Below are 12,538 nucleotides of genomic sequence, written 5' to 3'. Positions count from 1 at the left end.
TCAGGTACCCCCAGTCCCTGCTCTGGCACGAAACTGGACAAAGGAAAGGGGAGTGACCACTCCCCTGTCCATCACCACCCCAGGTGTGGTGCTCTGTGCTCCTCCAGAGGGTCCCTGGGTTTTGCCATCTTGGATTCCAAGTTGGCAGCGAACTCTGGGAGCATCTGGGTGGCCAGTGCCAGCAGGTGGTGTCAGAGCCGTCCCCTGATAGGTGCTTACCTGTTTAGCTGACCAATCGCCCTTTCAGGGCTATTTAGGGTCGCTCCTTTGGGAGGATCTTCAAATTCAGATTGCAAGACTGCAGCAAGAATCCTCTGCATCCTTTACTACACCTTCTCACCGAAGAAACTGCATCTGGACCCTCCAGGAACTCCACAAACTGCAACAATGAAGCAAAGACGACTTCTGCAACATTGGAACTTCAGCTCCTGCCAGCAACTGCAGCTGTTTCCCGGTCATGCATCCTCAGAGGACAGCCTGTCTTCAGTCTGCACCAGAAGAATGAACGAATCTCCCTTGGAGTGAAGGAGTCACTCCCCTGCTTCAGCAGGCACCTCTCTGCAATGATGACCATCTGCATGGGTCCCCTCTCCCGACGAGCTGCATGGATCCTGCATCACAGGTGGTAGACTGAAGTGGTCCTGATGGTCCTGACGTCCTACTGTCCAACTTTGGTGGAGGTAAGAGCTTGCCTTCTCACGCAAGACAGTACCCCGTGCACCACGTGTTTTTCAGTTGCCAAGGCGTGTGGCATCCTTCTATGAAATTCTTTGTGCACAATGTAGCTCCGGCGCCTAGCACTCCTTCCTGAGATGCACAGCTTCCTGAGTGGTTCTCTGGCGGCGTGGGATCCTTTGTTTTTGTGCTGCGTGGGCCTCCATTTGCAACTCCTTTGTCCCCGTGCTGGTGGACTCCTGTGTGTGCTGGCTGGTATTCTGTGGGCTCTCTGAGTTGCTGAGAGCCCCCTCTGACTCCTCCTCCTGGGTAGAGTCCACCAGGTCCCTCCTGGTCCTGGGCAGTGCCATTTTCCACTAACCATGAGCTTTGCCTGTGCCAAGGTTTGTTGGTGGAATCCAGCGATGCAAACCAGACTGCAATCATCCATCCGGTGTGGGATATCATCTGCACCAACCCGAATCCCTCTTCTTGGGTGCAATACTGACTGTTGTTCTTCACCAGTGGTTCTTCTTTTGCACCTTGATTCGGGTTAGCAGGGGCTCCTGTCCTCCTTGGACTCTTCTGTGCTTCTTGGACTTAGTCCCATTCTTCCACAAGTCTTTAGGTCCAGGAATCCACCCTTTGTGTCTTGAAGCATCTTCTGGTTCATGCATTATCTTCTTTCTCGTGTTCTTGTGTGTTCTGTGAAAGTTACTGTGATTTATTCCTGCTTTCCTGGGCTCTGAGGTGGGTTCTATTACTTACCTTTGGTATTTTCTAATACTCCCGGCGCCCCTCTACACACCACACTTGCCTAGGTGGGAAACAGACATTCGCATTCCACTTTCTTAGTACATAGTTTGTGTTTCCCCTAGGCCCATTTCTAACCATTGTGATTTTCACTAATTGCACTGTTTTCTGTTTTTATTGCTATTGCTGCATACTATTGTAAATAATTGGTGTATTACTTACCTCCTAAGGGAGTATAGTCTCTATGGTATTTTTGGCATTTGTGTCACTAAAATAAAGTACCTTTATTTTTGTAACACTGAGTATTTTCTTTCATGTGTGTGAGTACTGTGTGACTACAGTGGTATTGCATGATCTTTGCATGTCTCCTAGATAAGCCTTGGCTACAGCCACCCCTAGAGAGCCTGGCGTCTAGGCACTGCCTACATTTCACTAATAAGGGATAACTGGATGTGGTATAAGGTGTAAGTACCATAGGTACCCACTACAAACCAGGCCAGACTCCTCCAAACCACTGTACTATATAGGTTACTTTTTATTTTTTTCTTGTAATTGGCGACATTGGGTCATCCAGATAACTTGTGTAATGCCCGAATACCAGTCTTTCTCGATTTCCCCTGTTGATGTTTTCCCACTACATTTGATCTTTTATATTTTGATTGAATAAATGCATAAAACATTCCATTTGCATACTACTTTAATATCATTGTTTATGGGAGTGGTGTTGCATTTTTTTCCAGGGTCCCCTGTTCCTTCAAAGTTAAGTCTACTGCTCCATTCTAGGACACTCTACTTACTCCATGATACTATGCCACACCAGTCGATGACACATCATTCTCCTTTATGCCATTAACTTTGAGCCATGCTGAATAGTAGTCTCACTAGTGTACAGCATGGCTAAAACACATTGGCAAAGACAATAGAACTTACATAGGCAAGACCTATTGGCTTTGCCACTGCTTGTTTATAAGGTATGAACTTTAAGGTGACTTGCAATATCCTTATGTACACAGGGGGCATTTTACCACATATAATACATGGTCACACCACCAACTTTCCCACAAACCACGTAAAACCTTAGTGCATAGGTTCTGTCATTCCAAGCTATTAAAGTAGAGCAGAAGAAAGAAAAGCAACATTCAATTTTTTGCTTTAAACAGCTTTATTAATTATGCTCCTTGACCTGATCTGCCTTTTACCTTGGCTGCTAGCTCTGGCAGAAGGCATTGTAATGTCAGAACTCGACTGTAATAACCCTATCATAGTCATTTTCAGATGTATTTTCTTTATAATCAGTGAATGTCTTTTCTTTACACTCTGTGACTTGGTGCATCACAAACAGCCGTTTCTAAAGAAATTAGTGACTGCAGTTTATAGAGAGATTAGAGAATCCATGTTTATATAGACTGTAACTCCACGAGTTTCTTCAGTTGAAATGCTTCTAGTCATGACTGAAGTGGAGCTGAGCTTCCCAAGATCACACACAGGAGTAGAAGTGTTATTAGAACTATGGTTTCCAAGCACAGTTTACAACTATTGTGCCTAATCGCTTTTGATCTCTCCAGTGCGGTTCCAATTGGCATGAGGCGAAGGGCATGATGGGTGTGGGGCGCAAAGGGTATGTTCTTCCTTTTTACCCTCCTACCTTGATTTGCTTGGTGCATGAAGATGCAAGGTTAATCAACATGTTATTTTCACATTTGAGCTAATTACTTTGTGAATATAAATAACAATAAAAGATACTTTCAGACTGTGTAAACATGCCTTCCTCTCTCCCTATTTCACTTCCAATATATATGATTGTGTATATTTATCGGAGCCTGCATTTCGTAATCAACGAGCGATTTGTATAGGGTTGATTGAAAGTCCCCACGGCTGTCCCTGTCCCCCCCAGAAATGTATTGTCTCCTTCACCCCTGGCATTGGGCCCTCCGACAGTCAAGCCGGCACCATCAGCAGCAGTGCAAACTCTTGTCACACCAAGAACAGGAGCAATCACAAACTGTACTCTGCCAGGCTCGAGTAGATCACAAGGCCAGCTCTTAACTTTGGTTTCAGGACTTTCAGTACCAGAACGCAAAGTACAGCAGGATTGGATGTGCTTATCATTCCTGGAATGGAGCGCCTTGAAACCTTTCGAGCAGTGAACATGCGAGCTGCACCAGTGCAGGTGTCCATGAACCACAAAGAATGGCGCACATAGCAGCACCTCGGGGGCCTCACACACCGAGATATTCAGTGTGCGCAGCACTAGTGTAAACTTCAGTCACAAGCGCGAGCAGCGGCGTGTGCTCGGAGTGCATCGTGAAGGGGCTGTTCTAAGACTGCAGGAGTTGGCCATCTTGCAGGGGGCCGCGGAAGGGACTACGGTTACACCAAGAAGCGGTCACGTGTTAGGGCACACACTATTCTCCGCCTGGTCTCTGATGGGGCCTTTGGCTTTCCAGTTAAGGGACTTACCACTGCTCACTAGGTAGCCATGTTGTCGCTCGGGGTGTCAGTCAGCAACGCGGCTGCGGTAGTGGGTTATTTCTGCAGCCTGCAGAATTGCCACAGGTTGCTCTAGTTAAGCTGCAGATATAATGGCTGCACCGTGGACCAATTTCTTTTGGTCACCCGCCCTTCTGCGATCAGGAAATGCGCCTTGGTTACATTACAGCCCCGGCCCTACAAACCTCGGATTGCCTCTCTAGGCAGGCGGCGGGGAGAGTTTATCTGGATACGGTAAAGATACAGGGCACAGTATAGAACATGCGCAGTTTACAACCGTCACATTCTTCATGTACCAGGGTGACAAGGATAGATGCGCCATGACTGAGGCCGTTCTGCTCTTCACCTCTTATCTCTCCAGCACCAGTTATGCTCCCATCCCCCGCCGGCAGCAGCGCGAGTTTCACCACATGCACACACGCAGCATAGAACCTACTAAAAAAGGAAGCTACTCACTTGCCTGCCAGCTCTGGCTCCTTTCAATCTCGTGTTTGTTGAGATTATTTTAGGAAGTGGCGTTTGTCACCTTTCCTATACAAGGAATGTACGGTTAGCTAATATGAAGGAAGGTTGGGTTGCAGCAAGACCCCGTGACAGAACTTTGTCCAAAATGTGCTCCCCGTGACCACAGTTGTCTATGGACCCTTCAGGGTGACTACAGGCTTCCTATGACCACTTCCTTTGGGAAGTGGCATAGCCCTAACTCTATTGGCCCAATTCCTTCCATGCAAGATGGAGAAATTTCAAAAGTAGTGACCACTTCAGCTCGTTCAACCTAGAGGTGCGACTGGCATGAAGTGGGCACTCCTCCTAATTTACTTAATTTTCCCGCCAGTCCTGCTGCCAAAAGTGGGGTCAGGAACTGGGGGTCGGCCTCCTTCACCATTTGGAGAGGCCTGGGCCACATTACAAAGGCAGCAAGCCCTTTGAAGCTCCCTGCCCTGGAATGTCCATCCTGCCTGAGAGAGAAGGTCACACCTCTGCCCAGAGCAGGCATTTGTTCTGAGCCCTCGAGAGCATTAGCTCTCAACTCAGGGGGCCAGAACTCTTAGAAGGATGTACTGGTTTTGACAGGTCAGTCCCCACACTAGGAGTTGGTAGGTTCACCACCTATAAGATGCCCTCTGAATGCATGTATTAATAAATCAATCACTGGATTCAGTGAGGGTTTATTAATACTAGATGTTTGATACCAAACATCCCTTTTGTCAGTGAAGCCATCATGTAGCTGGGTAATGCGTAATGGCCAGTGTCCAGCACATGTACTTAAAATGGCTTCCCTGTTCACTTACTATGTCTGAGAATTGACAGAAGACATAGTAGGGGCATATCTGCTCATGCAGGTATGCCCTCACATGTAATAGAATGCACCCTGCCTTTGGGACTGGAAGGCCTGCTAGAGGGGTGACTTACATATATTGCATGCAGTGTAAAAGGGACAGGGCACACAAGCTGTGTGCCATGTTGTGTTTTAGGTCTGCACCAACAAACTCAGCCTGCAAAAGCAGCACTATGTGTATATAGTGAAGGAGTCTCAAAGGGTGGCACAATTTGTGCTGCAGCCTGCAGGTGGCCTTCCTTTAGTACCCCATGCCCTAAGTACCAGGGGTACCAGTTACTAGGGACTTCTAGTGGTAGCTAAAGTTTTGCCAATTGTGAAAAACTGGACAGTTTTAGGGAAAGAGACCTGGCACTGGGGACCTGTTTAGCACGGGCCGAGAGCACTTTCAGTTGAAACTGCACCAGAAACCAGGCAAAAAGTGAGTGGGTGACCATGTCAAAAGAGGCACTTTCCTACAATAGCTCTCTGGATCTGTGCTGACTGGCTCGGAAAGAAAAGAACGGACATCAGCGCACTAGAGTGGTGCCTATATAGGCACCGCGCACATCACTTCCAGCACAGACACCACTGACGATGATGCGTGAAGCGAAATGACAACACCTACCAGGAAGCAAAGGTACAAGCTCACAAAAAGTTCCGCATCCGGTCTGACGCCTGGGGATAATTTTAAGGTACAGAATCTGCAGCTAGAAGTTACTATCAGATTTTAAATTTAATTCTGGCATCTAGTGTGTCTCGCTAGCTAAGGTATTCAACACATTTTGCCTGCCTGCTGTAGAGCCTTTGGAATCTGGTATGGAGTGGACTGAGAAGGCTAGATAGTACTGAAATAGTGGAAGAGTGCTATGACAAGGGTTCTTGTCAGTCTGACTCTGTAGTCCCTATGAACTTGGGGTGGATTTTCCACAGAAGAGACAATGGCATGAAATGCCCAAGGCTACTGTGTTCACTTTTTTTTGTAAGAAAAGGATTTCTATTTCTTTACAGGAAAAGTGTAAATAGGGTTCTAAGCAGGGCTGTGTGAAACTCTTGTAATCTGTTGTAGCATAATTACACCAAATACCAGTGAAATCCGTAAACCACAAGAAATTGGGCAAAATCAATTACACCTCTAAAAATTACACAAACGGTTCGTTCAGGTAAATATCCGGCTCAAATATTTAATTTGATTTTCGGGTGCTCGTGTACAAAACAGTGCCGCATGTTCTGATTTGAAGTTTTCCGCTAAAAAATACCCTAATGGTCCGCTGAGGTAAAACAAAATCTACCTGAAATGACACTCACATTCAACAATTATTGTAACAGTGCAGCTTGCTTAAACATTTCTCCCTGAAATTACATGATTTGGGTTAATGGCAACATTATCACATTGACTCCAATTACGCAGGTGTAAATAAAATTTCACCCAGGTCTATTTCCAAGGCTTGTGGAGCCAATATAAGAGTTGTGGACCTGGCACAGTTTCTCTGATTAAGATGACTGGTCTTACCCACTTTTCATGAAAAGGATTAATTCCTTTATCCAATAGAACATAGTCCAAATATAAAGAGGTTGGTTGGGCTCTTGCAACCACTTCCCAAGTAAAGACTCAAAATGCACCTTGTGACAAAATGCACCCAGTGACACACAAATCAAAGTGATCCAGGAGCTCCACGTCCAGGACTCGCGTGAATAGTGAACTGAAGGTAATAGAGGGAGGATCCTTGAGGAATGCCTCTCAAAACTTAGTGTGGGGATGATTTAAAGGAAAACTATCTGAACATGCTGGCCATGGTCGAGGATGAATAGTTGGCACTATATATATATATATATATATATATATATATATATATATATATATGTCTGCTCAATGTTTGAGTCTTTGCATAAAAGTTGCACAATTAACAGCTTCATAGGCAGTGGAATGGTCAAGGAGTGCAAGAGTACATGTGAAGTCGTTGTCAAAGTAGAAGGGGCTCTCATCTTATTTTGGTATAGGTAAATTACCAGTTGTTCGGTTTCTTACTCTCAGGAATAGCATGACTGTTCTCTGCACAGAAGATTCACATGGTGTGGTCTTGTTGCCCATTCCTCAAAAAGCTACTGTGAAACATAATAGAAATGAATGTCTCAGGACATGCCATGAACTTTGTGTGCAATTTTGTACTAACAAGAGAAACTAAATAAAATTCCCCTGGGATCGTTAAGACCTCCTTTTTCACAACTTTCTGCTGGTGGTCAAGTACACACAGAAGATTCTTATTATTACATTGAGGACATGCAATGCAAAGTATAGTCAAAATGTAAATTTTCCTAGCTATCGTAACGGAAAATTTCAATTCTATTGAGGATTGTGCTTACTCTCTTGACTTTATTTTTACAGCAGCTATTTCATAATATCAAGCCAAAAACTACCTTTCCCAAGAACCTTGGAGAAAGAAAAACAACATAACATTGTCCAATCAGCTTATGGTAAGTCCCTTTATAGTCATTTCACTGTGGTCACCCCCCCCCCCTTTCTTCGCACGAGCAATGTCCAATATTCCTCTAAAGTAATTCGTGCTTGCCTGAATCATTTCCTGGAAAAAAATCAAAATACCCAGAAATGAAACTGATCTCCGGTAAAAACATGTACGTGTATATACATAAGATTAACCAGTACTATTCCTTAACATCACTACTATTCAGGATAGTATATCAGAAACAAATGATCGCCAAGTCCATAAAAACTGACACTTACTGCAATACGTTACCATGAAATTGTTTATTTACCTTCCATATTGAGTGTGTATGGAGTAACTTCTGGGTGGGATACTCATCGCCTGCGTGTCCTTAATAGTATTGAAACTTTCTGTTACGATAGCTTAACTTATATAGCGCGATTACCAGAGGGTGTCTTAGCAATAGCGATCTAAAGAAAAACCACCAGAGCCTAAATCAGAACTGAAAAATATGTATAAGTCTGTGAGAAAAGCCAGGTTTTTAGAATTTTCCTAAAGTGCAGCAGATTTGATTGAGATCCTAAGTTCAATGGCAGAGTATTTCAAAGTTTGCTAGCACCAAAGGGAAAACTCCTGCCGATCCATCTTGCTGGGGACAGACTAGTCTAGCAGAACCTGATCTAAGCAAAAGGCCAGGGGTGTGTCCAAAAAGATTTTTTGAAAGTACTCCTTTCCCTGACTGGTAACCAGTGAAGGCGCTGCAAGGATTGATAAATGGTAGCGCATTTAGGAATTTTAAAAAGCAGCCTGGCAGCTACATTTTGAAGATCTTGATTTTTTTACCACCAAACGCTTCTGGGTTCCAATATACAAGGCATTACAATAACTGGTCCTTGAGATAACAAGTACCACATTGATTGTTCTTTGTAATTCTAAAGGAATGAAGGGAAAGCTCTTCTTTAGAGTCCTAAACAGAAAGAAACAAGAGGACGTAGTTTGAATTATTTGGTCTGAAAACATAATTTAGTGTAAAATAAGAATCCCAGATTTTTTCCCATTTGAACTGGGGAGGGAAGCTAACCAAGACTGGACGGCCACCACTCTGAATTCCAGAAGGTGTAGTTGTTACCAAACAGTAATATCTCTGTGTTATCGGACTTTGGTTTCAGACAGTTTCTCTGCATCCAGCTCACAATGTGAGCCATGCAGTTACAATTTTTTTTAGCCACCTCTTCAACCTCAGATGATATTGACACCACAATTTGTGTGTCGTCAATTTAGGAGATTACTGTAAAACCGTAGCTGCAGATAAGATTAGCCGGGGGGAGGGGGGTTGACAGAGGACCCCTGAGGGACCCCACAAGGATCGAAGGGGAAGTCTCCAAGTGCCACCACCTGCTCCCTATCACAGAAAAACAAGCTAAACAAGGCCAGTGCAGAGTTCCGAAAGCCTATGACCTCAAGCCAGTTAATAAGCAGTGAGTGGTTGGCCGTGTCAAAAGCGGCATATAGATCTAATAATATCCTAGCAGGTAAGGGGAGGCGAGCTATAGGCCGATAGTTTTTCACATCCGGGGAGTCTAGTGAGGATTTCTTTTTTTTTTTTAAATCAAAGTGAGAATTGAAGCTTTTTTCCAGAGAATTGAAAACTGTCCTGCAGTCAAAATTGTATTTAGTAGCCCCTTAAGATGGACAGACTATGTCCTAGAAACATCAAATAAAACACGAAGAGGGTGGGGGTGAGAAGGAGCTGCTGACATTGCGGCATTAATGAGGGGGATTACTTTCTCAACAGAGAGAAGGGTACATTTACCAAACCTATGTTGGTCAATACCAATATTGGTTTCCTGAATGTCTACTGCAGTGGATGTGGAGATATATCCATCAGCACAAAAAGGTACTATGATAAGAGGTGAAATCCTGAAAAATACGATTCACCTTGGCCTGAAAATACTTCACAATTTGTTGCAGAAGGTTTAAAGGTACTGCCATTACTTAAGTTAGGCAAACATTTGACAGTTTTAAATAGCTCTCTACTGGAGACTTTGGCCGAGATTATTTTTTTCCAGTGAAGTATTTAGATTTCTGAACAATAGTTAGCGTCTTGTACCCCTTAAGAAGTGACTTATACTTTGTCTTTTGTTCAGAAAGATATCCTTTTCCCCACCTGTGCTTTTGATATATACATTTCTGTTTTAATTCTTTTAGTTCCTGTGAATACCAGGGTGCTGAGAGATTCTTCCTGTGATTAGTTAGTTTTTTTCAGGAACTAGCAAGGATACTGCAGAGTCTGTCCAATATACATAACTCACTGCTGGAGTTTCAACATTATTGTTCAACACATGGGTAGAGTTTGAAAGAGTGTTCTTTAATACCCCAAAATTAAGGTTTTTCCAAGAACAGATTTTAAACGTGCTGGAAGAGTTGGAACTGGGACCGCTATTAGAGGAAATTTTAAATGTGGGAAAAATGGCCTTATGATCTGTCCAAACCAGAGGCAGAACATTTTCCAGACTTAGGTCCGGATTATTAGTAAATTCTCCATCTAGGGTAGGATTTGACTGATGGGTAGATTCATTTATCATCTGTGTAAGATGAATACCTTTAAGATTGTCTACAAAATGATCAGTAGCTGAATTGTCAAGAAGCTCTAAGTGATAATGAAAATCACCCATAACGGTGAAATTAGGGAGATCAATACAAGATTCCACAAAGCCCTGCACAGTCTGAATAAATTTGCCCCTAGGGCCAGGTGGACAATATATAAGAAAGCACTGAAAGGAATTCATATTATTAAATCTCAAGTTAAACATGAGGGCTTGACAATCGAGCTGTGTGATAGGCTGAAAGGCTGCCCTTATAAATTTGCAATACACTATCGCAATGCCACTACCCCTCTTTCCTTGTCAGTCCACTCTTTCCTAATTAAACCCGTTGGGGACAGCAATTTTAAGTCAGGGTCTGAAGTAATATCATTCCAAGACTCAGAACAAATAAGCGTCTAGAGCATGCTGTTCAACAAAGTCAGAAAACTCATACTTATTCTTGATAACCAGATATTTAATAGTGCATATGAAATCACCTGCGGAATACCTTTCCGTTCAGCTTTCACTGCAAGGGGAGACAAAGGTATATTATGCCCTAATGGAGAAGAAGAATCTTTTGGTAAAAACTAAGTTACATGTCGAGTGTCGGTAACTGCCTGGTTTACTATTAAAATCATAAATGTTACAGGAGGCATACTTACTGTCATTGTGCAATCCAAGCAGGACCTCCCTTGAGTATGCCAAGATGGAAAAAAGGCCATGGGTCCTGACGCAGGGTGCAGTCTGGTCGCAAACAGGCTTGCTTTTGGTGAGCCATCGACATGCTGCACTGTTCTTTTTAAGGGCCAGCATCAAGGGGGGGGTGTGGCCAGGCTCCCAAGGCGCAATGAAACGTCTTAGATGAGAAAACAGGGAGGAGAAACAAAATGGATGTAACTGGAGTCCAGCAACCCCTTTCCCACGAGAAGGCTCTCCTGCAGGTGACAATACAGGCAAAAAAAAATAATAGTAATTAAAAAAATATGTATATATATTTATTAAAAAGGGAGAAATGAGCCAGAAAGTATAACATGATTAAAGTAGGCAATACAGCCTACCACACTGCGTAAATGTAAAATATAGAAGCCAGGTTCTTCCTAATATGGCCCCCATGGGAGCTTACAAGGAAATCAAAATGCCAGCAGCAAGGTTTTCAGTCAGAACACTGCGCAGACATGCTGCACTGTTATTTTTACGGGCCGGCATCAGGACTGGAGGCCAGGATTATGCTTGTTCAAAACTTTCTGACCATATCTACCACTGATTTAAAGTAAAACCTTTAAAAGTAAGAATCTGAGGACCAATCTGCCTAATTCAAGATGTCCTCCAAACGAGCCCCCAGAGAGAAGGCTTTCGGCACCATGGCCTCTCGAGCAGAATGAGCACCAAATTTTTAAATATCTATTCCAGCCTCCTGTATCACCCAGTGAACCCACCTAGCGGTTCTAGGGGAAAAGACTGCATGGAAAGGCTTTCATAAAGCACTGAAGTTGTTGTTCACCAGGAGGCCTGAACTCTTCAGTCATGGTCCTGCATGCCTTGTTACATTCTACAACACAACTTTGGTGGTCATCTAATGCTGGGTAAAATATTAGCGGGAGCTACATTTCGTGCGTCTAGGCACATGAAAAGTAAACACTACCTGTAATGTCCAGTGCTTTAACGTCTGAAACTCTCCTGCATGAGATAAGGCACAAGAGCATAGCCAATTTTCCTGAATATTCTTTCCTGGAAAGCTATTCATTACTCTTCCAAGAGAGGAAAAAGTTGAGGACAAAATTCAGATCCCAAAGGGCAGAATATCTCGGTTCTGGAGGAAGGGAAAGATGAATGCCTCTCAAGTTTGCAGACTAATGGATGTTTCCCCCTACCTGACAGCCATCAGTAGGGGAATGCGCCACAGGTATTGCTGAACAAAAAAACTTTCACTGGTCCATAAGACATACTTTTGGATGCTAGGTATTACGAAAAATTATAAACTGGAACGACTCCTGATTCTATGCGATCTAGATCCCTCTGAAGACACTGACCCAACCCTTTCGACCATGCTGAGCGCCATCTCTTGGTGGTGCCTTCAGCCTAAGCCCTTGATAAGAAGCATTGTGCTTCCTGTGAAAGTCCTGGGACTTTCCATCGTTTCCAGTAATCTGCCACGCCATAAGAGATAGGTGGCCCGTGGATACCAGAGGATGAGGGTGCCCTGGGGATCCGGGAGAAGATCTGGGACCAGGAGAAACACAACCATTGCCATGGGATTTGGGCTCTGAAGAAACTCTCCAACTGACGATCCAGTC

At 43.9% G+C, this 12,538-nt stretch overlaps 1 protein-coding gene across 3 annotated transcripts in view; it reads right to left on the bottom strand.

The window, feature by feature from the left end:
• LOC138303890 (chloride channel CLIC-like protein 1) overlaps nucleotides 1-12,538 on the bottom strand; it is a 1,109,212-nt gene that overhangs the window by 959,953 nt on the left and 136,721 nt on the right. Inside the window, exon 2 of one of the 3 annotated variants that reach the window (XM_069243419.1) lies at nucleotides 10,907-11,179. The exons of the other annotated variants lie outside the window; for them this stretch is intronic. Coding sequence (XP_069099520.1) covers nucleotides 10,907-11,057 — 151 coding nt within the window. The 5' untranslated portion in view covers nucleotides 11,058-11,179. The remainder of the gene's footprint in view (nucleotides 1-10,906; nucleotides 11,180-12,538) is intronic. 3 annotated transcript variants of the gene reach the window in all.

The sequence above is a fragment of the Pleurodeles waltl genome, chromosome 7 (assembly GCF_031143425.1).
Source record: "Pleurodeles waltl isolate 20211129_DDA chromosome 7, aPleWal1.hap1.20221129, whole genome shotgun sequence".
In the NCBI taxonomy this organism is placed as follows: domain Eukaryota; kingdom Metazoa; phylum Chordata; class Amphibia; order Caudata; family Salamandridae; genus Pleurodeles; species Pleurodeles waltl.
This window is presented reverse-complemented; position numbering and strand designations above follow the sequence as displayed.